The sequence below is a fragment of the Falco punctatus genome (assembly GCF_963210335.1).
Source record: "Falco punctatus genome assembly, chromosome: 19".
Classification (NCBI taxonomy): Eukaryota; Metazoa; Chordata; class Aves; order Falconiformes; family Falconidae; genus Falco; species Falco punctatus.
Window position 1 is genome coordinate 6,364,608 of NC_137599.1, and position 26,688 is coordinate 6,391,295.

Consider the following 26,688-nt stretch of genomic DNA (forward strand, 5'->3'; position numbering starts at 1 on the left):
TCCAGCTCAAGAGCAGAAGATATGTCCGTGCTGTTTGTCCATGTCCAGCCTGAAATACAGTAACTGTCTACAGTGAAGCTTTAAACCTGGAAGAGCAGTGCATGAGCCAAAGCAGAGAAGTGTGGGTGAAATGCTCTGGAAAGCATATGGCCATGTTACACTTGTCTGCAGTTTGTGCCAGCACACCTGTACTTTAATGTGGAGACTAAAATAGAAAGTGAAGTTGCTTTAACTACGACATCTGGAAAGCCAGAAACAGCAAAATAAATGGGAAAAGCTGTGGAATAGAGAGAGTCAGTAAAACGGCTACAGGGTAGCTGGATTTAAGCAAAGGGGCAGAAGTCATGGAAAGTCCTCTGGGAAACAAACTCGACAGGAAATAATACTGTTATAAAAGTACATGCACTGGCTATTACTGCAGCTGTAAAGCTTTCAAAGGGCTAGTTCTCATTTACTGACAGTGGACATAACGGTTTTTTAACCTTGGCTCTGCTAAATTACAATCTTTTTGGAAGATATCCATGAGAAGTGCATTAGACGACACCCAAACCAAACAAACTTCATTGCTGGGCCATAAAAATAAAAAGGATGAGTTTGATGCTGAAGCATTGGGACTGACCATTGGAAGACCCAGCTTTGTCTCGTTCTCTGGTCAGTTACCTCTCTGATTCTGGGCACATAACATAGGGCTTTCAAGAAAAGCCAGTTCCTTATGAGGTTGTATCTGCTCCAAGTGTTCACCTTTACTGGCATTCAAAATCTTATTCCATTTGTCTGACTTTCAGTTCCACAATCAGTTCTTGTTTCTGACATAGAAATAAGGTGGTCTGGCTCTGAACTTCTCATTCAGTCTTGCACTGAATTTGTGTTTGTGCTAAGGTTTTTTTGAGTCTGTCACAGCAAAGAACTCTGTAGGGTTACTAGTGTGCTTAAAATTACATTACCTATTCCTATGTTAGGTCAAGGCTGAACGCAAGTGTGTTTTTCTAAGTGAGAAAAGGGGGCAAGGAGGCATCAGTCTAGGAAAATTTACAGAAAGCACCAGCTGCTTTTTGGTAGCATCGGAATTTTTAGGTGGGCTTCAAACTGCCCATACAGAATGCAACATCTGCAAGTTTGCAGTTGCTATGAATAAACTGTGGGTGAAACTGAGCAAGTCTCATCCTTTGGTTACCCAGAGACGTTTACGGCTATCTGTATGACTCACTACTTAATTACTGTTTGCATTACCAAAGCACCCAGAGGTCTCAGTCAAGCGTGGGACCCCATCGTGTTAAGAACTGTACATACACAGGGAGACAGTCGCTGCCTCAGAGAAGTCGCAACACAGACTTGACTGAATCAGGACTGGAGGGAAGCAAAGGCTTAGAGAGGGGCTGGCTGTCACACAGCAGAGCAGCGTGGGGAATAAAACCCTTATCCTCTTGTATCTCTGCCCAGTTCTCTACAAACTAAATCACACTGCCTCTCTGTACTTGCAACAAAAAAGACAAAAAAAGCCCAAAAAGGCAGCAAAAAGGCAACGGGTATTGTACAAAATGGTGCTCAAAGTAGTAAAAATGCTCTCAAATCAAATGCTTAAAACACCTGTCTTATTAAGGAAAACAGGACAGAACTACGAAGAACCTTGATCTGACTTGAGTAAAAAAGCATCTGACTTGAGTAAAAAAGCATCGTTGTTCAGGGAGGTATCCCTGATTTTCATCTCAATGGGAACAAGACTACCAAGGTATTCTATCTCAATTACTTTGCTCTCTTTCTTTGTAAGCTGAATATCTTGAGTCCCAGGCCGTGATCACCAACACATCAGTCGGCCTCTCTGCAGTTTAGAGCCAAGTCCAAAAACATTCCCTAATTCTTCTTAACTCCTATTGAGTTATGTAGGAAAGCAGAATCTCTGGAAGAAGCTGGAGCAGGTATGCGTAATTAACCATTTTATATCAGAGACTGAATCAAAGACTCAAGATGTCTGAAAGATGTGCTGAACTTCAAACACCATTTTTTGAAGGTCAGCGACTTCACTGTCCCAAGTCCTCCCACAGTACAAGAAGGTCTGGTCACGGAACACAGAAGGCAAGGCTAAAAATCTAGGGCCATCACTTCTAGGAGAACTCCTTCCTTCTTCAATGAACTTCAGGTTGACAGATGCTCCATTTTGCATGACGTATGTAAGTTGCGAGTATCTGACAACATCCATATATTCCTCATGGTAGCCTCCTGTGCACAATGAGCTCTCGAATGAACACACAATACAGGCTATTTCTGACAGGTTCAACCTCAAGGTCATGCTAGTCACAATACTTAATACACCAGGGAGAAAGATGGGTTCCAAATTAGTCCCTTGCAACATAAAGCAGCAGCTTCGCTTAACTGGAGATGCACAACAGCATCTGAATGAAAAAAAATAAAAAGGCGGCATAAACTTGAGCAGAGAACATGCTTTATTGAGAAGTAGATATAAGAACAGCACATTCTATCATGTCATGGGAACAGGGTTTAGCTTCTGCACAAGAATGGCCTTCTTCCCTACTCCACAACAGATCTACTTTGTTGGATAGTTTCATGAGCATCTGTAGTTAGTTACAATACAGGAGCAAAGGGCGTGAGACAGCAAAATTCAGTAATGCCCACAAGGTCTACATCATGTACTGATGATCCCTTTTTTTTTTTTTTTTTTTTTCTTTCAAGGAGGCAGAGAAAGGCAGACAACCATCAGAAGAGCAATAGAGAACTTTTCCACATTAGGATGGGTCAGTAGTTAACAGGAAATGGCTCCTACCTCCTGGCACAATGCAAGTGCTTCATTTCAGACACCATCCAGTGAGGAAGCATTGGAAGGTTTAAATGAAATCGGCACTGTGTGATGCTGCCATCATCTACCCCAGCATTGTCCCCCCCTGTTAATCACACTGGAGCCATGTAGGAAACCTGTGGCAGTGGTTATACTTGAAAGCCATTGTACGATAGTTTCTTCCGGTGGTCCTGATGGAAGAGAGGAAGTAAAAGTTCTTTTTTGTTTTACAAAGACAAACAAGGATGCACTGTCAGAGAAGCATACCATCCACACAGCTAACCAGAGCTGCCACTGATGCACAGAACGTACACTGTAGGCAATCCAATGACTGACAATATTTGCATTGTAGAGTTTCTGTGGCTGTTTGGACAAGGTTAGCAAACATCTGCCTAAAGTTTTTGTTTCTTCAGTCTAGAGGGAAAAAATCCTCTCCAATACCAAGAGACCTACAAATCAGGGAAGACTGCTCTGGGAAAAATATCTCCACTGAAATACACTGAACATGCTGTTTCTGTGTAAAGGAACCTACTAACTCCAAGAGATAAACCAGGAAAACACAGTAACTTATAATCGGAGGTCTCTCCAACAGATATGGTACTGTAGTAGCTCCAGGAGCATATACCAAGAGCAACTCTTTCAAACATCTCAGACCACGATGTTCTCACACACTTAGCCTCGACTCCTCCAGGGTAACACAAACAATCACACCACTCAGTTACAAGATATGCAAGTTTCTGACTGTACAATATTAACTATGTGAAGACCTGCTATATTATATGGAAAACACTGCTGAAAGAGGTGGCACATTACCTTACTAAAACTATTTGATACGTGGAATAGAACAGGCCATCAAACAGGACTAGTTAAAAATGCTGAAGTCAGTGTAACTGCAGCTTGTTGGAAAACCAGACTTTCCCCAAACAAGCATTAGACCTTGTTCAAAAGCCACAGAATTTATCTCCATTACTCAGAACGCAAGGAACCTGAAGGAAGAAACAATCAGATTATAGGACACAATACAACCTCACTGGAATAAGAACATGAGGGTAAGACCAGTGACTGGACAGGTACAGTACCAGATATCAGAACTCCTTGGGCCAGTGCTGCTAGGAGCTTCGTTTGGGTCCTATACAGATCCAATCCTTGCAACCTCATTGAGGCCGAAACATAAAGTTCCTCAGAACTAGCGTCTGTGGTGTGCACAAAAGATCTGGGCCAGAACAGTACCAAGGGGAACTGATCTTTCAGGAGGGTACTGTACCAGCCAATCACGACAGCAACAGATACAACAGAGATCCCTAGGGTACTTCCTACTGCTGGGGTTCACTGGCTTCAGGAGTGATAGACAGCTAAGTTCCCTTAGGAGGGGTCCATTTCAAACAGCTGGGATCCATTATCTTATTGCTGTTGGATCTTTTTGCCTCTTTGGCTATCCATTCATCAATCAGATCCTAAGGAAAAGAGCATGAAAGAGCAGATTAAAACAAATGATCCATGTGGAGAATTATCCATGGTACACCACCACACATCTAAGTCCACAAATCTGAAGATGACTAGCCTACTAACTGCATAGTGTGACAAAAATAACATTTCCCCCACAGAGCTTTCTAGAAGCCCTTCCAATTACACTAATAAGGCTACATTCATCTACAAAGTGAAGTCTCAGGAAGCAGAAAACAAAAGAGAGAAGCTGTCACATTTTGAGATTTATAAAACATTTGTCTCGTATCTAATGAGGACACAAACAGGACTCATTCAGGATTCCATTAATTCAGTTCACTTTTATGTCATCTGGTTGCCCAATAAAGGGCAGGCACGATGAGGACCATGATGGGAACGTTGATCCATTGCTCCCCTAAAAAGCCACTTATAATGAGCAACGTTATTCCACACACCAGAAAAGGAAGGTCAATACATCATATTCTTATGCTACTGAAGAATCAAGTTGGTTGCCCATGTCGTATTTTATCAGTTACTGCATCTGAAAATTACAGTGCTCCCCCACTAGAATGAAAAGGCTAGAAAATCCTGCACAATGCAAAGGCAATGCTGATTTCAGCAGGTTCATGTGAATCTAACAGCTAAATATAAAGAAACAAAAATACAGAAATAGCTATCACAAATCATACCTGTCTTTTTAGGACCAGGTGTTTTCCTTTCCAGTACTTGAGCATCTGAAGTGCCTGCAACGTGCTAACAATGTCGACAGGGTTTACTGCAGTCTCCTGGCTGATTTCTGCAAACCAGTATCAGTTCGTGTCAGAGCAGAAACAAACTCCTCTGTAATAGCCTGTAACTGTTAAGTTTCCAACTCCAAGTTTTATGCAACTCCTTTTGAAGGGGTACACACAAAATGCCTCACACATACTAAGGAGATACATGCAGTGTTACTGTTGCTGTCGGCTTGCACCCCTTGTCCACCCTGGTTACCTACAGCACTTCTATACAACTTGCCTTTGCTTATTTCACTCTTGAAGACTAATTGATCACAAAGAGCTTGAAGAGCCATGGGCTATGGGTACAAGCCATGCAGAGCTGTACAGAAACAGCCCAGCTCACCCAAAAACTGAAAGCCAGCCTACACATCACAATGATTTAGTGATACAATTTTAGGATCCAAGTTAAGGTGTAATCCTCTGAAAGACAGCTCCTTCTTCAGAACTACCTTGGTATCTCTATGAAATGCTGCACACTCCTAGGTGCCATAATCATAAAAATGCTATTTAAAGAGGTCCAAATAGTGTTAGTATTTTAACTGTGGCAGGACTGGAAAGGAGCCATACCCAACTACAGGAATATTCCTATGAAGAAACTAACTATGCTGTTGCACATCTACATGAATGGTCAAGCACGACCTGCCTCGTATTTGAGGAAAATCAGTGAGATGCATAGGTATGTTCCTGAACCAATTCACTACAAGCTTATTTAGCTTAAAAACATACCTTTTATAGAGATCTCTTTTCCTTGAAAATTATGCAGGTAACGAAGGAGAACTTCTTTCCAGTAACTACGGTAGCTGATGAGGCCTAAATCAGACAAAGGGCGTTCTGGAGAGCCAACTTTTTCTTCTACTTTAGAAAGCAAATAGCCTGTAAAGGAAAGAAAACCTATTTATCTTTCCTAAACTGTCACCCTCTTTAGCACACGCAGAAACCGGCTATAATGAAAACTGCTCAACCATCACCATCAATACGTTAGATTTCTTGGTGAAATTGTCACGTTGGGCAGAATAATGTTTGTAGAATTTCTCTCTCTCTACTTACTGAAGTCAATGAGCATTTTGCCGTAACCTTGCCTCATATATTGAGGCATTGTCAGGATACAAGAAACATTATAGTTGAGAAAAGAATTCTTCTCCTAAAAACAAGAACAGAGAGGACAGATTAACAGGTCTAGATCTGTACAAATGATGGGTATACCATAATCCCAACAAACTGAACAAGCCTGTGCAACTGATACAATACAAGGTGAAAGCAGCAACAGTAGAAAAACCTGCTTAACAACAAGTAACATGATCATCCTTCAGCTACCAACCTGGCTTAATGTCTTACTTTATTAGCCCTTAAATTGGGTGTCTGGTGCACAATTTCAAGCCTAGGATGGCTGGCCATGGAGCTGTACCTGAGGAACTGGTAACACCCTCACTACCACCTCTGTCATCTACCAGGTTTACATGCAACAGGAAAGTGACATAACAGCACATCCTGGTTTTGGCCAGGATACAAGTTTCTTCTTAGTAGCTGCTGCAGTGCCGCATTTTGGATTTGCTATGAGAACAATGTTATTGACACACTGGTGCTTTTAGTTGTTGCTAAGTAATATTTATACTAAGTCAAGGACTTTTCAGTTTCTCAGGCCCTGCCCGCAAGAAAGCGGGAGGGGCACAAGAAACTGGGAGGGAGCAGAGCCAGGACAGCTGATGCGCAGTGGCCAAAGGGGTACTCCATAGCACAGAACATCATGCTCAGTATATAAACTGGGAGGAGGTGGTCTGAGTCTGTCGATCACTGCTCGGGGACTGACTGGGCATTGGTCAGCAGGTGGTGAGCAACTGTACTGGGCATCACTTGGGGTTTTTTCCCCTTCCCTTTGGATTTTATTCCTCTCCCCTTTTCATTATTATTACTGTTGTTTTGTTATTATTATTATTATTTTATTTCAATTGCTAAATTGTTCTTGTTTCAACCCTTGCATTTTACCTTTTTCCTGATTCTCCTCCCCATCCTGCTGGGCACGGGGGGAGTGAGCGAGCAGCTGTGTGGTACTTGGTTGCCAGCTGAAGTTAAACCACAACACAGCAGCATTATAAGCACATTGAAATGTTCAGATAAAGACAACTCAGACACACTTATCTGCAGATCAATGCCATTTTTCCTTAGAACTTTTTTTTTCTTAGATATTTATCCAGTTTTGACTCAGTTATTTAAGGAATATAGTTGCCTGCTCTTTATTTGGGAGAGTATTCTCCTACCTACAGAATTTCACGGACTGAAACCTCTAAACTACGTTGCATGATATCACCATGTCCAGAAGGGTAGTAACTTTTTCTGTATTGAAGTAACAACAACCAGGAAATGTATTTCACTCATGTGCAGCAGAGATTAAACAAACAGATTGGCTATTTTTTAGGTAGGCAACATGTCTGAGAAAACAGCTGAGAAAACTGGCTCCTATTCTAAGCTTAGCCAGTGACTTACTTGAGTTATGCCCCAGTTTCTCCACCTAAGAATTTTTATTCCTTCAAGTACTTCGTTAAAAAAAACCCCAAAACATGCTGACTAATACTTAGTTTATTTTTCTCTACATTTTCTTTATCCTTTCTTTTGCCTATATTTAAGACACCACTATGCTTCCTAGCAACAACAGTTCATTTGAGCTGATTTGGTTTTTGTTAGTAATGACAAAAGATGCTACAGCAAAACACCTCCAATCCCTGCAGCAAAGTATGAACAATTTATGCAGATCCGGTTTGAAACTTTATCTATTCCTACAAGCAACAAATCCCAAGACTGCAAGAACTCTGAGGGGAGATTCAGTACTGATAATTGGCGTCCTAAATCTCATTCTAGAGAGGCAGTAATGCATATGTATGTATTTTCAACTAACCTTGGAGAAATATCCTATCAGGTGACAGCCAGTGTTGTCAGCTTCGGTCATGACATAGAAGAGGAAGGGTTCAACATCATAATACAGTGTTTTATGGTCCAAGAAAAGTTTTGCCAGCAGACACAGGTTTTGACAGTAGATCTAGAAGCAAAATAATAGAGTACACCAGTTTATTATAGAGGAACATCCAAGACTGGACAAAAACAGGCATACACGGGAAACGACAAGAACATTCTGATTCATCTGAGAAATGACATACACTCTTTCAAATAGAGCAGCTGGGTCAGGAAACAATTCCATTTGTGATGAAACTTGATAAGCCTAGCCTCCTAAGGCTGGGAATTGACATTTGTGATATTCATCTCTGAATGCTCTAAACATCACATCCCCAGTGAAGAGGAGCAGAAGGTTGGATCTCTGCTTGCTTGCACTATATTGCATTAATCCAGTGCTTCAAGGTTATCTCCGGTAAATATCAAAGATTCCTCCCAACTTCCAGCAGTGCAGAATTTAGCTTTTGCATTTGTTTCTTTGTTCTTTCCTCTGAAACCTTCAAGACCAGACACAACGCAAGACAGGGCATAAGCATGGTGCTACTACCTAGCACTGTATCTGCAGCTGCAGATGCATGTTCTGCCCTTCAATTCAAGGTTAAGGAGGTCACCTTCAAATTTAGGCTGCTTCCCACTCTAACCCAAATTTCACTGAGTATTCACCACAGTGAATGGGAGATGGGCAGTAGCAGCCTACTGAGGTCAAGCACAGTAATCTTCCCACTAACTTTCAGAAAGAGATCTTCACACCTATCTCCAACCATAGTAGGAGACAACAGATAGAACTGCTGGAGCACAACAGCGCTAAGGAATAACCACAAAGAAAACGCAGACAAAACTGCTGCTAGAATTGCAAGAATGAACAGATCAGACTCTAGTAGCCTTTCTGCAATTAAGAGGGAGAAAGGGCCATTTGCATCCTGGTTCTTTACAGGAAAAGCAGTGCCTGGCACATCTCAAAAATAGGCTCCACACTCAAGACTGACCTAATGATCACAGTTGTTACCTTATTCTTTTTCCCATCCACTTCAAACACCGAAATGGAGCCTTTGCGGTAGATTTCATCACCTGGTGGATGTTTCCAAACACATTTTGCCTACGACAGGAAAACAAAGTTAGGGTGACACTCCTGTTTTAAGGGCAGAAAAAGTTACAACAGCTACTGGGTATACCAGGAAACATGCAGTCTTCCCCCCTCCTAAAGTGAGCAACTGAGTTAACAACGATAATGTTTTAAAATGTTTACATGCTGACATCAGATTTAAAACTTGGGAATCAGCTCTACCCTAACCCTTACCATGTGTCTGCGCAGTATTGTCTGGCTCTTCATATATTTGAGACAGAACTCACACATGTAGAGACGTCCCAGACGAGCATACTCTTCTGGGTAGGGAGAATGATACCAGGTATCCAGCTCATAACGGCCAAAAGCGATTGTTTTAATCATATTGCTGCCTTCTGTGATCTGGCCCTGGAGCCGCAACTTCTCCTATGAATGAAAAAAAATGGATAATTATTTTTTAAAAAAAAAAAATTAAAAGTAGGTAGGGAAGGGGGCCCTATTTATTTCCCACAAGGACATCATTCACTTCAAGTCTTCTAAATTCATCCTTCAATGTGACAACATCTAATGACCCATCCCACAGACCTCCTCAGTCAAAACAGTCTGAGCCCTGTCCACAAGCAGCACGGTACAGACTGTTCTTTCATCAGGATTTGTCTTGTGAATCAGCACTTAGCAGCATGACAACACTAGGATCATATTCTTTCTGTCACGAAGGCAATGTAAACTCCTTGCCGCTTCATGCTTCTTTCCTAATCTGTAGGGAAAGGATACAGCCTAATGCTCTGTCTCAGAGATACCCCACACGCAACTATATCTTTTGGCTCATGTCTGGAGATGGAAGGTGGGTTTGGAAAGCACCTACAAGGTTTTGAGCTCCATTCCACAGTCACTGGCTGCTGTCAAGATGGTTTTTGTCTTCTGTTATCATCACTCCTTAGCCACTCCTTCAGTGGACAGCTGAAGCTGTCCACTCTTTCACTGAAAATGAACACCTATTAAATGGGACTGTTACTAATTATTCCTCTTGCAGGCACTGCAGCATTCATGGCTGCAAATGCTTAACACCAGCTGTATTTTCAGCAAACCCTCTGAATGAGTGGCACTTAAATGTTATCCCTAGTGTAACTTGGCTGACTTGGCTGGGCTGTAGTTGCTCTTCTCACAAACGCTGATTCTATCTGCACAAGTACAACAAAACCCAGAAAGCGTTCACGTTTCTAACAAATACATTTGTTATGTGATTTTTGAGTTAGAAGTCTCACCAGGTCCTCAGATGCCCGTGCTTGTGCTCTTCGGAAAAGCTCGAGGTCATACTCACTCGTCAAGTTTTCAAGCAGAGGTTCCCTAGTATTGCCATAGGTTTGTCTGTGCTCCTAGAACAATAAAATAATAGGAGGTTTTGCTGCCATGGTGCTGCTAAACTGTTGGATTTTGCAGCTTTTTTAGCTGAGAATGCTGCATGATGACTGGGAAAGCCAAACTCCTGTTTAGTGGTCTCATTCCAGACAGGAGGGAATGAAAGAATAAAGTCATTGCTTTTACCATGTATTTTTCTTTTTGCTCCTTGCTTAGCCCCGAGTTCCTCTTCTTCCTGAGCTCAGCTACTTTCTCTTTGTAACGCAGCTGTCTCTCTGTTGGTGCCTGAAAGAAAGCAGAGGTGGAAACCTTCACTAGGTTTCATCCACTTTAAAGTTTTCTTTACCTTCCCGCCCTATAGGACCTCTGTCCTGGCTTTCATTTTATGATGTTTGCTGCCTCTGAACCAAATCCCGTGCTAATAAGAGGGCACTGCAGGTACAACATCAGTATGTAAAATAGGAAATTTTTCTTTCTACCACAGCTTGCCTTTGCCAGTGTACCTCAGTCCCACAAAACAGGGTGCACTCCTTATGTGCTGCTTAATCATAGGGAAAAGCTCAAGCTGACTCATTAAGTCATCTTGACTCAAGTCCAAGATGCAGGAACTGAAAAATTTAATTCCCCCGGTTTTATTCTTTTCTGTTTAGTCAGAGCAAAATTGTAGTTTACAGTGCTGCAGGAATTCTCTTGTCCTACATATTAAAGCACACAGAAAAGGTCATCCTGAGAACAGCTCCAGCCTCCTTTGTAAATACTACTGGCCAATGCCACCTCTCTGCTCTTGCTAGGTGCTCCAGTCTCACGTTTGAGGAATACAATGAATTGCCCTTGCTGAAACAAATCAGAGATGACAAATGGGCGTGCCAGGACTCACCGCAACAGCTTATCTGAAGTGAAGAAGGAAGATCAAGTTAAAATCATTGCTGCTGGAAACGACAAGCTGAAGTTTTCCCACTGAAAACTGAGCAGCCACTCTATTAAGTGCAGATTGCCTACCTGGTGTCTGGTGGCGTGCCTGTTGTTGTCATCCTGCCGATGGGCCAGCATTCTCTCCTCAATCTGTTTATCCCGACTCTGGGCTCGCACCTGGAAGCCAAAACTCATGCTGCAGCAAAGTACTATCAAAGGCTTCATCTTTTCCTTCTCTTGTTTTGGTGAGTTTTCTGAACTGTAATTCACAGATGATTTGACGCACAAATGCTACTGTCTTACAGCTAAAGACATCAGCTGAAATATGTTAACTCTATCTTCTGTTCATAAATGATAGGTCTTGGCATTTTGTTCAAAAAAATTGGTAAGGAAGATAAAACAAAAAGACTTATTTACCTTGCACTCATCTGCTGAGAGATTATGATATAGTGGGCATCCTGATATGGAGAAGTGTCGCTCATGTTTTCCAGTTAGGTGTCCTGCAGAGGATCAGAAAAAAACACCACCTTTTAAAAAATATGATCATAAAGATGTTTAAAAAGCACTCAAGATGGGCAGATCCCTCATATGACCTTCTCAAGGAGCATGCTCAGTTTACCAGTGTGACAGAAGGAGCACGCTTCGTGGTTCATGGCAGAAGCTTTAAGAACAAAGAAGGAAAACCTTTTCCACACTAACTCAAAAGCTGCAGTCCATGCAAGCAGCCACACATATCTGAGGTCTGCAAAAATTTGTTTCTGAAAACCTGCTTCTGGCACACTGGCACCCTACCTGCAAGACTCTGCATTCTCCTCCCACACCTGTGCCCATACTCTTAACTTGTTCTTCACCCTAGCATCCCCCAAACACTCCTAGCCAGAAAACACCTCCAGAAAGAATATACCTACAAATATGCTTCATATCCCTTCTTTGTACCTACTTCTCAGTAATATTCCTGATCATAATTAAGTGCATATTGTTAGGATGCATAAACTCAGCTGAGTGGGACTTTGAATATCACAGCAGGAAGGCAAAACCCAACAGATTAATCCTGGAGCTGAAATTACCTAAAGAGTTACAACCAGGAGTGGGACATTTCATGTTGAAATTGTAGCTTTCATGGAAGCGGCGGCGCTTAGGGCGGTGAGACAGGTCACTTCCAGAATCCTTCATGGACATGTCCTTGGCAATGCTCTCATCATGGGATACATTTGGACTGGAGATATCAATATCAGACTCTGAGGAAGGGGCATTCCCGGTGGGGGTACGAGGTGGAGACTCATCGTGATCCGCTGCATTTTTAGTGTCTAAATAAGGATCAAGATGTTACAAATTTGTCTGAAATAAAGCTTTCAAAAAAAATATGTAAAGCAACTCCAGACAGCTGTCTCAAATGCTCTGTCCTCAGGATATTATACTGTGCCCTCAGAGAATGGAGTCACACACTCTTTCCAACAGCATTTTGCAAACTTTCAATACCTCACTGCACCCTATGTACCTCTGTCAGAAAAGTCAACCACTTGCTCAGTCTCTGACCCAGATGAGCGAGTCTGCCGGAGTGGGTATTTCTTTGGAGTCACAGGAGTAGGCTGCTGTTGGCTGCGGGTTACCCTCCTTGTAGAATAGACAGGCTCTTCTGCTCCAAACGATGGTGGATTACGAACTGGGCTGGAATCTAATTCCATAGAAACACCATAATTACACCCACAATAAGCACTGTAAGTCAAAAGAGTCACCCTGCACGTGCTCTGAAGTCTGTAATACCAACATCTGATAGCTGGTATCAACATAGAGTTCTGTCCTACCGCTCATGGCTGCACATCATCACAAAGACATGCTCCATTCTTCTGAGCTTAAATCTTTTGACACTTTTACCAACACTCAGGAATCTGGAATTAGATCAGCTTTCTATGGACTTAACTAGTAATTACAAACCAGCTTCCATTTGGAAAGCTAAAGAACCATTAGTTCTGATAGTTAGGTTATCAGTGTTCAGATAACCCTTGGGAATAGCAAGATTGCTTCTGGTATGGAGCTATATTTGGAACGCTGTGTCATTTTGTGATCCTATGCTGCTCACAGACTATAAAACAATTATTTTGCATTAAAATAATGCTTTCATAATCCTAAATCTCACAGACATCCCATACACACCCAACCACGTTTCCTCTTGTTTTTAAGACCTAATTACCAGATGATCATGTACATATATTTCTTACTTGCAATACATTTTTTTGCAAAACAAGATTCTTTATCAAAACGTATACATGAAGCAATGGAAAGAAATTACTGTCATTTCCTCCCCTTGATGCCAGATGGCAGCTTATTAACAAACAGCCAAGAATGACTGCACTTACACTAAAAATGAGGAGGCGGACACATTCAATGTTTCCTCTTACAATACTGATGCCAAAGCATAGAAAATAACTGGCAATATGTTGATCACATTTATTGCAGAGTAGGGTCAGCACCAGCAAGTCATGAAAATGCATCTTCCCTTGTAGTACAGAAAACCCCAAAAACCAGAAAACCAACTTTCCCCTCTAAACACCCTCTCTCTAGCTTGGCTCCAGTACCAATAGAACTGTCTAGATGGAAAGTAAATTTTTAGAGTTCTCAGAAAAATCAGGCAAAGCTGGCAGCAGAATCGTGGTGTTTTGATTCCTACTTTCTTTAACAAATAGACGTTTTTACTTTTTGAACTGAGGATACTCGAGTTCTGACTTCCACCACCAGTGTAATCTTTAGACTATATTAACTCATTTGTGCAATATGCACATATAAAGACTGCTTTTTGCTGTGCTGCATTAATAGCAAATGAAAAATGTTAAATATTTTTATTTAGGTATAAACTCCACTCATTTAAGTTCTAAAGGTCAGGAATATGGAGTACATTGAGCCTGTTTTGCTTAAGAGGCTGCTTTTCTTTCCTTTGTTTAAGAAAATAAAGCATTTACCTTGAGAGCTTTGACTGAGTCTGGCTGAGGAACGGGTCACACGGGCAGATCGTCGTGATGTGCCATCACTTTCAGAGCTGTCTGTATGCTCAGGATCAGTAGAAAAATCAGAGTCTTCTGTTCCATCTGAGCTACTGCCTGCGTTCCTCTGTGACACCACAGACCCAGACATTAGCAAAGGAGCATTTAAACTTGCATATTTTATTTATACTATTAAACCCCCCCACTATTTTATACTAGATAGATAAATTCAAGCTGACACAATGACACATGCAAGCTAATAAACGTCAAGTGTATTTACTCTGGAGAAGATATTTTAGCTCAATAAATATGCAGTGTCGGACAGTGCCTTTTATAATAACAAGTTTCTGCAAACTGATCCACTAAGGAAGATAACTGTAGCACTGGATTTTATTTAAAGCAAAAGGTAAATCAAGTTTAGGGCTAGTTTGGACAATGCTATGAACTGACCGTTCTCGGATCACCCTGCCAAGCCAACAACACTCCTGCACCATCTGCCTGTTCACAACAGCAGAGCCAGCCTAGCAGAGCACCAGGCGCCGCGGGAGCAGCTGGTGGAGCAAACAGATGGGCTCCAGCAACGGCCACACTGGCTCTTCACCACTCAGCAACGCAGGGCAGAGAAAAGCAGGGCACTCAGCAAAGAGGCTGCGCTAGAACAGGCCGCGAATGCAGCCGCGTTCACCTTGCCCTGGCCCACCAGCGCGGCCCCCTGCACCACGCAGCGGCCTGCCCTGAGGGAAGCAGGCCCCGGGAGCTGGCGGGCAGCCACCAGGCCTCTCAAGATCCCTCCCCCGCACGACAGCCCTGACCCGACAGCCGGAGTGTGGAAGCGCCCACAGGTGTCGGCCAGAGCGGCCGGAGCCATGGGGCGCGGGCGGAGGCACCCCGCGGCCGCCGGCCCCGAGGGGAAGGCGCCGAGGCCGGCGCGCGCCTGAGGGGAGGGGCTGGGGCGCTGCCGAGGCCCCGCGCGCACGGGTGGCGCGAGCGCGGCCCCCGCGCCGCTTTGTTTTGCACCCAGCGGAGACTCGCCGGTCCCGACCAATCACAGCGTGCATGGGAGGAGCCGAAAGGGAGAACCCGCCAATGATAGCTTAAGAGAGCAACAAAGCGCGGCCGCCGAGCGTGACTGACGGCAGCCGCCAGCCTATCACTGCAAGCTTCCCTCCTAGTGAAACATCAACCGGGGTGGGATGGGGGAAGGGAGAGAGGGAGAAGCAAAGCACGCGCGGGGAGGATACCGTTGGGGGCGTAGATCGGCAGCCCCGGAAGCCAATCAGCGGCCAGCAAGGCAAAGCAGTCCGACCAATACGTGAACAGATCCCCAACTGCCTGCCCAGTCGGGAAAACCAAGAGGCGGGCCGAGCTGCAGGCGCGGGGGAGGGGAAACGGTAACCGTTGGGGGCGATGAGTGACGAGCAAGATGGCCAATTAGCGCCCAGCATGCCCGTGTGGCAGCCACTCAGGAAGCGAGCGAGGCGGGCGCAGTGGGCTGAAGGCCGCTATTTTCCCCCCGGTTTTGTGCCCATGAGAGGTAGCGGAGGGGGTGGAAAAGAGGGGAGAGCTACGGCCCGAGCTTCGCCAGTCCCCCGCCCGGTGCCTCCCCAGTCCCTCAGCCACGCTCACCTTCCTGCGCGGCATCCTGGGCGGGGGCAGTGAGGTTGGTTGGTCCCCGGCGCCCCCGGCCCGCGAAGCGGCAGTCGCCGCCGTGTTAGCGCTGGCGGGCTCCGTGGTGACAGCCGTGTCTCCCGTCTTGCGGCACCTCTGCTCCGGCGGCGCCAGCCTGCTGCCGCCAGTCCCAGTTCCCTGCTCGGTCCCTCACACTTCCGCCGGGACACGGCCCACACCCCCCGTCACGTGACCCCGAGCCAGTCCCGTGCCAGCGGGGGCTGCCATCTTGGATTCTGACGAGTGTCCCGGCGGCGCCGCCGCTGACGGTGAAGCTACCGGCGGCCATCTTGGGTTCGGGCTGAGGGCTTTTAGCGGGAGCTGGGGCGGCGGCCATCTTGGGTTTCGGCGCGAAGTCAGCGGGCTCCCGGGGACCGGAGCGGCTGCGTTCCCCAGGGAGCCATGTTGGGTTCGGGCAGCCTGAGCCCTCCCGCTGGGGCCATGTTGGGGCCGGGCAGAGGCGCGCCGCCGGGTCCATGGAGTGATTGGGTGGAGGAAGGCGGTGAGTCCCCGTTGCTCTTGAGGCGGAGGCGGGGAGCGCCGCGCCTCCGGCTCCCGGCCCCCCTTCTGCTAAGGGGGGTGCCGCCGCCTGCCCTGTGCGCGGCCAGCTGGAGGGAGAGGCCGTTCCCGAGCCCTGGCGCCGCGCTGGGGCGGGCCGCCGCGGGGGCCTAGCAGGCCTGGGCGGGCCTCGCAGGGCTGCGCTGCGGCGGGCTCCTGGTCGAAGAGGCTGTTGTCGTTAGTTCATTTTTCCGCTCTCAAAATATCGTCGTGGGGCGTGTGTGTTTTGGGTGAAGCTTTTCCTGTGTGTTTCTGTCACGGGCGAATATCAGCTGGTCGTGTCTCTTCCCAGAGCTGCTGAGGCGGCTCTGGCTGGCCGGGGCAGTGCGGGCCGGGGGCTGCGGGGTGTGCCCCCCCCGGGGGTCTGCCGTGCCCCCCTCCCTCCACCCACCCACCCCCGGGGGTCTGCCCTGCCCCCCTCCCCCGAGTCTGATCTGACTTGCCCGGTAGCTGGTTAAACATCATATATCAAAACGTTAATGTGATAAAGCAGTCTATGAGCACCAGTGTATTGCTTTATAAAAAGACCTGAGGAGATCAAACACAATGATTTCTTTTCAAACTATTGTTATCTTTAGGGATTATTACATTCTCAGGGCCTGATCCTATAATCCTCGTGAGTGTATGTCATCCTTAGTCATACAAGTAATACCACTTTTCTTATTCCAAATTGTTATTGCTTCTAGGTGTATCCAATCTCCTGTGAAATATTGAAAGGCAAACGTTCTGAAGAAGTTGAGATGAAATACCTCTGTTTTTGCCAAAGCACAGAGGAATGGGAAGCAGTGTGTGTGGTATGTGAAGTGGGAGTGTATGCATTGGTTGCAAATAAGTGTATGTTTGATCTAAAAATAGTACATATTAAGCCCATGAAAACTGTGGATGCATGATCAAGTCAGTAAGTTTAGTTATTTCAGTGAGCCAATTTGGAAACCTACTGAAAGGCAGCTGCAGGAGAAAACAATGCTGCACAAATGCATGAGTTTTTCCTACTTCATAAGAAAAAGAAAAGTCTGCCTGGAATTTTGTAGAATTTCAAATTGCAGTTAAGCCCAAATGTATTGCTAGGCTAACGAATGTTATGCTCTCAAGTGATTAGAATAACATGAAATGTTTAACTTAAGATAAATCTGGGATGAACTAAAGCATCGCCTCAAATGGCAAGAAGAATGGGAACAAAGAAAAGTAGTGCAGTATTCCCTGATGGAAAGAAAAGGGAGGAGTTGGTCCAAACACTTTGTAGTTGCTCGTCTCCCATGTATTTTCCGTGAGACAAAGCTCAGTCCTCACAAGAGTGAATGATTCTAATGCTGTAAACTGATGAAGGGCTTTAATGGAAACATGGGACAGTTACGAGCAATAAAAAAGATTTCAAAGAGCTTGTAGGTTGCAACTTCATCTTTTATTTTTTCTTGCATTAAATGGAATCTGCTTGTGGTAGAAAAATGACAATTAGCTTCAAGATGGGTTGTAACATAACACGTTCGGGCCTTGAAAATGTCTGAATTCAAGTGCAGATTTGCTTGAATAAAAAAGACTAAAGAATACGGGAACTGTGAAAAGTTACACACTTACTACATCCCATTGAAATAGTTGCCTGTTGGTGGTAGGTAAAGGATTCTCTATCAAAAACTCCGTGTTATGAGAGCTATAGTACTTAATTGTATCAGGTAAAGAGAGTATTAATTAGAGCTTCTAGGTGTTACTGAAGCTTATGTCTGAAATAGGTTGTTAATGTTGATGCATGTTAGCAGCACTCACCACCACCAACAGGATGCTGGTAGGAAACCAGAGCAAACAGAAGTGGGTGGTGTTTAATAACTTTCCTAGAGGTGGCAGAACTTGAACAGAAGCCAGGAATCCAGTTCTCCATGCAGTTTTATAGTCTTCTGATAATTAAAACGGTAATGTGAAGTGTAATTCATCTGTTCAGTTTGAGCACTGAATTGATGTAATTCTAGAGTATCCATTGTGTGTGGAGGAAGGGGACAATGACAAGGGAAGATGGGCTTGTATTTGCTAAAACTGTCTCATGCTCTCATATAAGAGCAAAAACCAGATCATGTTATGACCACAGCACAGGTTGCAAGAACTTTTCTGTATGTGTGTATATACCAGTAGAACAGACTGCAAGGATTTAACTTGCTGCTGCTACGCTGCAGTTCAAAATCCAGCCCAATCTTAGACTTATAGCAGAAATAAAAACCTGTTTTTTCATTAACTTGTACAGTCCTTCACATACAGCCCTTGGCCATGGCCAGTGCTTGGTACTGCAGAAGCTCCAGCCCTGGTGTTCGTTGGAGCTGAAACTGCAGCTCTGTTCTAGGGAAAAACACAAAAGGGAGGTGAAAGTGGAGGCCTGCGTGTGCTGGCAGGTGCTTTCCGTATTGGCATCGCCACTAGATGTCAGTGCATGAAACAGCTGTTTCACCCTGAGCAAGCTCCCGAAATTGGGAATTGGCTTGGAAAGGGAGGGGGTGATTTCTTCAGGGTGCAAAACTGGTGTAGGATCTCCACTGGGTTAAGCTCCCTTTAATAAGTTTCTTAAGACAGACTTGCAGTTTAACTCTTGTCAGTATTTTCTAAGTATGAAATGAGGAATTTCCTGATACTACATTAGAAGAAAGTTTAGCAAATGCCCGATGACTTGAAATGTCACGTTAAATCACACAACAGTGATGTTTGTTTTTTAAATCCTCGGTTATTTAATATATATATATATAGGTTGCAGATTGCCACTGATGTCAGCAGAGTTAGCTGCCTGAAATCTCTTGGCCCTGAAGATCTCACTAAATCTATTGAAATCTCTCTAGGCCTTTAGCCTCACTAAATGTCTTTGGAGCCTGGGCTTAGGTACATTCACTGTTGTATTAAAAAAAAAAAAAAGTATCTCTTGCTGAATCTTAGAAAATACAGGCAATTAAAAGGGAATTTTCATTAAATCCAATCTCCATAAACAGGTGCAAGCATCAGTAGGTTGAAATTAGGTTTAAAACTATAATCTGCCTTGGTTCCCACTAGTTCTGGAGACAGTGGTATTAAGTGAGCTGCCTGCAGGATCTGTAATACAGCTATCACTTATATTAGCGATAATATAAAGTGGGCTTGCTTATGTAGGAATTGTGATGAAGCAGAATAAATGCTTGTAAAGTACTTCAAAGCATTCAATTTAATTACTTTGTGTGTTACTTGGTATAATGCATTCCTACAGAGTTGCTTTACCTACTTAAGTGTGTTTTAAAGCAAGTGAGAGAAATGCTATGTAATGAAAATATACCGTAAAAATATCTGAAGTGCTATACTTGAATAAATCTTATTTGCTTTTAGGTGTCTTCTCAGTCCGTATCATCTCAGTCTAGTCTTGGGGACTAGAGTTACAGAAAGACTAGGATAATGATAAAGTGGTGCAAATATCCAGGGCACTGTTACACTGATAGGAAGATCCAGGACTGCTGCTGCTCTTACTTTCATACTTTCAGAAGGTGAGTAGAAGTGGCTTCCCTCTTGGGTTTGGGTTCCAGCTATATATTTTAAAATGTTTGAGTTTTAGATGTTGTAAGTCTGGGCAACAGAGCTGCATCAGAGAACCTCTTGACTTCTAACTCAATTTGATGTGTCTTAAAGACCTTTTTGGGAGTGGGTCGCCATCGATCACAAGGGCACTTTTACTATAGAATAACTGAGGGCTAGCTGCTGTTTGCTGCCTGTATTTTTGGACTGGGCCTGAGCAACCTGATCTGCATCAGCCTGGCTTTGAGCAGGGGTTGGAGCCTAAATTTTTCTGTCACTAGCTGAGAAGCTTGAACTTGGTTCTTGATAAAGTATAGTCAGCCATGTGTAAACTGGTTAAGTGTGGGTATGTATATACAAATTGTAGAAGGTACAAGGCACAGAATGTGATGTGGTAGAAAATCTGCTGTGGAACGTGGTCTAACAACAAGCTTGGCCCTAGGTATTTTTGCGTCTTTACTTCTGTTTACAGCTGAAGATGCCAGCTCTCTAGTGGGCTTTGGTATGCTTCAGAAACAAACTCAACAGTAACGAATGTACTCAACTGAGACAATCATAGTGTTGAAGCAGGTATAGCCTGTGGGATTTATTAGCAGATTGGCATAGTATTTTTTACTTTTGCATTAAATAACATTCATCAGCTGTTGCGTATCAGGAGGCCTTCAGTTTGAAAAGGATTTGTTTGCATACAGTTCAGCAGGCAGGTTGGGTGTGGTAGTGTCTGTTTCATTTTTTTGTTTTTTAAAGCCTGAAGCTGGTTTAGATCTGAATGGATGCTGACTTGTATAAATAGTCACAGACACCCCTGTATGGAGAACTGTAGCCATGTCCTATGCATTGATCTGAAGGTCTTGCAGAACACATCTAGCTGTAGATGGACGAGGGTGTTTCAGTAAACTTGAACGGAATCCATGCTCGCGCTCTTTCCCTGGGGCTCTGGCACACAGACATCTGAGCGGAACCTGTGTTTTCTGGCATTGGGAACAAGGTCAGTCCCATTTGGCCTACATTTTTTTTTTTTTTAAATTGTAATGGAAAAAAGACCTAGTCTGACTTTTGCTGAAAGCAGAAGTTTTTCACTTAGTTACAGCTGAATATAGCCACACTTCCTGGTTCCCTCCCCTCCTCCCTCCCTCCCTTGGGTCTCATAGTATAATCTAATTATTAAATAGTTGCAATAAAAAAGTACATTTTGCCCTGATAGAACTAAAGCCTATTGATAGACCAGATATTTTTATGCCATCCCTGTGCTGTTCCTGCTAAAATGGCTTATTTTTTGGGTTCTCTTGTCTGCTTTTGGATTTGTGATCTGCTCCTTTAATACATTCCTTCCAGTCTAGGCAGTGCTCTCCAACTGCCTGGCAGTGATCTTAATGCCTTGCCTCCTAATCAATCAAGTCCACTGTATACTTCCTTGAAGGAAAACTCTGTTCATGTTGTTTAGCCCAATGACACAGACTTTTGCAGGTTTAAGAAAGATTTGTCACAAAAGGTGACACTGACGTGGGAAGTGAAGGTGAAACTTTATCCTGTTTGGCATTTCTGAGCCCATCCTCTGGGCAGTTCTTTTTCATAAAACTGACTGTGGTGCTGTGGGCAACTAGCCATAGACTTTGTAGCTTAGTTTCCAGCTGGCATTGGATATCTTGGTTGGGGATATAAAAAACAAGTTATATGTGAGTATAGTAGGGACAGAATTTGTCTTTGCTTGCTCCACTAATTAAAGAGTGGTCCCTAATCATCATAGTCTGTGCCCCAGGTAATTGCCTGCAGTAGTGGTGATAGAGGGATGATTTAGGATGTGCCTGCTATTTAGATTCAAAGTGAAAATAGGAAGCGGGTAACAAACCAAGTGGCACCCCAGACTAAAGGGTGGAGTATACTTGAAGGCTCAGCCAAAGGTCAAGAAAGTAAGCAGTCTTAAGATAAGGAGCAAGAGAAAATTGTACTAAGACAGGGTGGAAGTAAAAACCAGAGCTAGGCAAAATGATTTTGATCAGCCTACTACCAGTTTGGTACACTGAACGACACCATTGCTGGGATGGTCTGGCTTACTCTGATATCAGACGTGCATCAATTTGGCAGCTTCTCTGTTTAGGCAGGTTTATCTTTCTATTAGTTTCTTAGGATACTGATTAGCTCTGTGCTTTAACACTGAAGGAGCCAAAACAGAGTGCAAACTGACAATCCAGAACGGATGGAGAATGGGAGGATATATCTGGAGGAAGCATATCACAACGTGGAAGCAGTAGCTTTTACACCAGTTTGTAACATGTGATATGATCACTGTCCTGTATAGCTCTAATTAGGAAAAAACATATTGTCCTGAAGAAAATTTTCAGATAAGTAAAGATTGGGGTGAGTAATGTTATTGCTTTCTGGGGTCTTGTGTCCTGTTAGAAGTGCACTGCTGCAAAATGGCTGTTCCTAGGATAAGGTTTATGTGCCAGCTGGAACTGCTGATTTCCTTTGAAACTCCTGTTTTTGTAATTGTTCATGGCAAAGAAAAAAGTTTCTTCCCATATGAACTTCTGGCTTGCTGAGCTCTGAGGTGAGCCAAGTAGGTTATTTTCTTCAGCGTCTGCATTTTTTCCTAATTACATTGTGCCAGTTGTTACCACAGCTTTATTTACCATTGCTACCAAATTTGTAAGTTCCATGTACTGGAAAAGTTCAGCAGCGCTTCTTGGGGATCATGTCTTGGGACTGCCTTGTATCTATGAGGGAATAACATTCTTGTGCCAAATACAGCCCTTTATGTAAACTTTTTTTCTGTATCACACTTTTAACAGTTTCTAATCTAATTTGGTTTCAGGAAATGGAAGGGTACTGCTGTGTGACTGAGCTGCCATGCTTTGCCAGACAGTAGCTGATGGGTGAACTAGAGCTCTAATTGCTGACACTCTTCTGTGCAAACAGGCAAAGCTGTGGTTTCTCAGTCCTGAAATGTAAAGCTTCCTTTAAGGCACATTGTCCTAAGCATGCTGTTATTCCTTAATGGGAAATGTTTTACACCTGATGCAGGCTGGTTTATTCTGGGAAATCTTACGAGGTGACTAGATGCTGGCTAACTCCTGAAGCCAAGTGGTTAGGCCTGGGAGGAGAAACAAGATCATCTCTTGGGATGTGCCAGCACAGATCACAAGTCCTGGTGTCCCCTAGATGTGTTATGTCTTCTTGCAGGCAACTTTTGTGTGTCACTTTGAACAGTCAAGTGTAAATGCACAGCCTGGCACAAAGCAGGGGATAGCCCTGAACACCATCAGCACTAATGGTGGTATAAAATAAAATGGGAAATCATGTACCCAACCTTCTGCAAGTGTATGATGAAAAGATCCTAAAGCAGGTAATAAACTTCATCCCTGTTGCATCTGTTTTCCAGCAGGAGAAGCTACAGGGTCACAGCAGTGAGGTGATCAGATGGCTCTTAAAGTGGGTAGAAGGAACCCAGGCAGCCGTGGAGGATGTTGCAGCAGCAGGTATGAGATACGCTCTGTTATAGCTGTAGTTTTGAGTCCCTTGCCTGTTTGGTACTTGATTGACTTGCTCTCCTTGGTCTGCTTGTATTAATTTGCATGTTCTATTACCATGTTGGCAGTGCTGGACATCAGTGATTACTTTCAAGTGTACTCTTTCTTTCTGTTATATTGATGATTCATACTATTAGGAGCCTTTCCATGACTTGGTTAAAATGATCCATTTCATAATGTCTCCTTACTCTTAGCAGGGTTTGTGCTGTGTTCCCAAAACTCCCACTGTTTGCACTGCAAGCATGACCAGACTGTGAAATAGCTTGGCTGGTCTGGTGAATAATCTGTTAGTCTCTTTTAATAAACTGCAGTTTTATTTATCTTGCTGCTCTTTAGAGCTTTTCATCTCAAAACATTTGAGTGCAGAAACTGTCCAGTAGTGAAGTGCAGCCATCTCTCCTGGGGATAAGAGTGGGAGGCAGACAGGCAGGCATTTTACTCCACAGTTCAGAGTGAGAGGAATTTTGTTCAAGGACAATGAGGGAAAGCTTAGCTTGTATGCTGAATGACCCTTTGATCTTCCACGTTCATGCTCAGCTGATCAGGACTTTAAATCTAAGCTCTGTCTCCCTCCTACCCATAGCAAACAGCCAGAAATATAATCGCATTTGGGACTTGAGCGCTGGACCAGAATGACAAGACTGCAGTGGCAACTCTTCAGCCTGACATGTTTCCTATTTCCTGTCACTTCATCAAGTGACATAAAGCTAAAGAACGGTGGGCAGCAGTTCTGGGATGTGTAGTAGGGTGTACTCGGAGGAGTCTCATGGGGAAGGGAAGGCCTGGCCTGTTACACAGAGATACTCTTCTGCATGCTGCTGGTAAATACTGAGGAACTGGACAGTGCTATTAAGTGTTAAAAGGTGACTTTCTGGAACACGTTGAATAGGTCTGTCCATAGCCGTGAGATGCATTTGATAATTCTGAAGCTTTGTGGTGTTTGCTAATTGTAATGAAATGGCTGGCTTTCTGAGGCTCTGAAAACTGAGAATAGTTAACTGGTGGTGTGGTAGGTCAGGTCTCCTTCTGTGCAAGGAGAGAAGGCTACAGAAGCTGCTGTGGCAGAGGCAATGGAAACAAGCAGGCAGAGTATGATAAGAAGTTGGATCCTTGACCTGCAGCCCTCAAGCAGTTGTAAAAGATTGTGTTACTTCTGCTACTATGCAGCACAGAATTAGGAACCTTAATTACGGGGAGATGACCGCATTGCGTAGGCTGGAGTGTAGCCTGTGGGAATGTAGGAACTTTAATTTTGTAACACTTACTCTGTGGTGTGTGTCTTTGGGGAAGGATACAGAAAGGCCCATTTTTGTTGCAAATAAACTTGGCTGGCTGATAATGTGCAACTCATCTGAGCTAGAATGGCTGTAGCCCATTTGATAGGGAACAGCTGGTGCTTTCTTGCCTCTTCCTACATATTAAAGCAAAATGTGGGTTTTTTTAAGCCTTGAGCGAAGCCTTTGGTGAAAACGAAACTTGTGCTTGAGATAGAGTGGCACTTAGCCTAGTTGTGCCAAACCACTTTGTGGCTTGTTTGGTTTTTTTAATTCAGTATTCCTTGCTGTATTTGTAGCATGAGATACGGTGAGAACTATCAAAGGCACAGCTGTGTGACCTCCTTTATGCTAAAACAGAACAGCACAGAGGAGTGAGCATTTTTAATTTGTCCAGCTGTGCGTGTTGGGTTCAAATTGCAGTGCCTTAAAAAGACAGTGTGGCAGAGAAACTGAAAGGTGAATTTGAATTTCTAGGTTGGAAGGACTGACTGAAGGGTTGCTAGAAAAGTCGAGCTACCAGTCTGTCAGTGGAAGAAGAATATGTTCAAAACTCCTCTATGTAGCATTTAGAACTATTTTTCATTGCAATTTTATATTCTTCTGAACAGCTGCACGTTGGTAGTTCCCTCTCTGTTCCTATACATTTGATTTTCTATTTGTTTGCTAATAGTTACTACGGACCTTGGGAAAGAAATATTTTTAGGAAGAGTGTCTTTGACTTGAAGAAATGTCTGGATACAGAGTAGGCAGTGAGGTTTCAAAGATCAGCTAGGTATAGTTTTACCTTGTTGCTGCAGCAGGAGCTGGGATAGGAAGAACTGTTAGGAGAACACCACTTGTTTGTTGAGTTTCAAACTTAATTTTAGGTTGTAAGATTGAGAGAAATACTTGATCTGTCTTCTGAGGAATGCTGTTAACTCTCAGAAATGCTCCCTAACACTGCTGCTGTTCTGGAATGTTCCCCTACCTTAGGACAGGCCTGAGCAGAGGTCATTGTGCCTCCCTGTGTGACTGACCTTATCAGAGATTGTGCAGCACTTCTTGCTAGAAGAGATAGGGATGATTAGTTTGATGGGTGGCATTTTGTTTTTTTACTAAGATCTAATAACCAAAGCTGTGGTTTCTGTTGCATCTTTGCTTCCATCAGGAGGTACATTCTGTCACTGCAGTATTGTAATATATGCCACCTCTTACCCACCCCACCCCCTGGTTTTTCTAGAAGCAAGAAGATGGCACTGTCTAGTTTACCATCTGTTGCCTGATTACATGCAAACAGAAACAGCCGGCCTTGTGAGTGGAGAGATACAGGAAGAGGATGGGGAGTGCTGCTTTGCTGTGATAGCCACTGGGGAGACCAACTGTCTGCTGCAGTCATAGCCTCTCCTCTCCAGAGAGGTTGGCACAAAGCCTGGGCTACTTTGCTACCTCATGCCTTTCCCCCCTGTTCTTAGCTAGCTGTGCCATGGCTTCCCAGGCTCCTGGGTTAGCTAGATCAGCCCTACCTTTTCCACTTGGACAGATGCTTCCTTTCTCTAAACCCACATAACTGCATCCATCTGGAGGTAGAATGTAGGCCTGGACCCGTAGCAGGTAGAGTCTGCTTGTAGGTTTAGTAGAGGTATGGTGAACGGAAAGGGTGAAACATAATGACCTTGATTTGAGGACTAGTTAGACTAAAAACATGTTTTAGGGAACTAGAACAAGGGGAAAAAAGCATGTTGCGATACCTTGTCAAGAAATCAGATAACACTATGTAATTATAAGGTTTAAATAGAAGACAGGACCAGAAATGATACTTGAGGAACAGAAAAGAACCCCCAGCCTCAACATTTTGATTTGTCTTTTTCCAGCTGCTTTTTTTTTAAAAAAAAGAAAAAACT

General features: G+C 43.8%; 2 protein-coding genes across 4 annotated transcripts in view; one reads left to right on the forward strand and one right to left on the reverse strand.

Annotated features, from left to right (window-relative positions):
* Positions 1 to 2,423: 2,423 nt before the first annotated feature.
* Positions 2,424 to 16,087, reverse strand: KAT7 (lysine acetyltransferase 7). Its single transcript, XM_080369752.1, has 15 exons — positions 15,892 to 16,087; positions 14,245 to 14,392; positions 12,786 to 12,962; positions 12,355 to 12,594; positions 11,705 to 11,787; positions 11,375 to 11,464; positions 10,562 to 10,660; positions 10,282 to 10,392; positions 9,251 to 9,442; positions 8,960 to 9,049; positions 7,901 to 8,041; positions 6,058 to 6,151; positions 5,737 to 5,883; positions 4,924 to 5,030; positions 2,424 to 4,245 (listed from the first exon to the last, which is right to left on the reverse strand). The coding sequence occupies exons 1-15, from the start codon at positions 15,904 to 15,906 to the stop codon at positions 4,144 to 4,146; spliced, it is 1,836 nt and encodes a 611-aa protein (XP_080225878.1). The 5' UTR covers positions 15,907 to 16,087; the 3' UTR covers positions 2,424 to 4,143.
* A 192-nt stretch (positions 16,088 to 16,279) lies between these two features.
* Positions 16,280 to 26,688, forward strand: part of FAM117A (family with sequence similarity 117 member A) — a 32,177-nt gene continuing 21,768 nt past the window's right edge. Inside the window, exons 1-4 of one of the 3 annotated variants that reach the window (XM_080369761.1) lie at positions 16,280 to 16,435; positions 17,178 to 17,208; positions 19,819 to 19,973; positions 23,384 to 23,480. The gene's annotated coding sequence lies outside the window, so the exon portion shown is untranslated. Of the gene's footprint in view, positions 16,436 to 17,177; positions 17,286 to 19,818; positions 19,974 to 23,383; positions 23,481 to 26,688 lie in introns of all 3 variants that reach the window. The other 2 variants (XM_080369759.1, XM_080369760.1) reach the window with 2 other exon arrangements.

What these genes read in the sequence shown, in the direction of transcription:
- KAT7 (XM_080369752.1), bottom strand. An exon ending in CACGGGCATCTGAGGACCTG is followed by an intron (nt 9,443 to 10,281) that starts GTGAGACTTCTA and finishes TTTCATTCATAG; the next exon opens with GAGAAGTTGCGGCTCCAGGG. An exon ending in TGGATGGGAAAAAGAATAAG is followed by an intron (nt 8,042 to 8,959) that starts GTAACAACTGTG and finishes TTTTGCTTCTAG; the next exon opens with ATCTACTGTCAAAACCTGTG.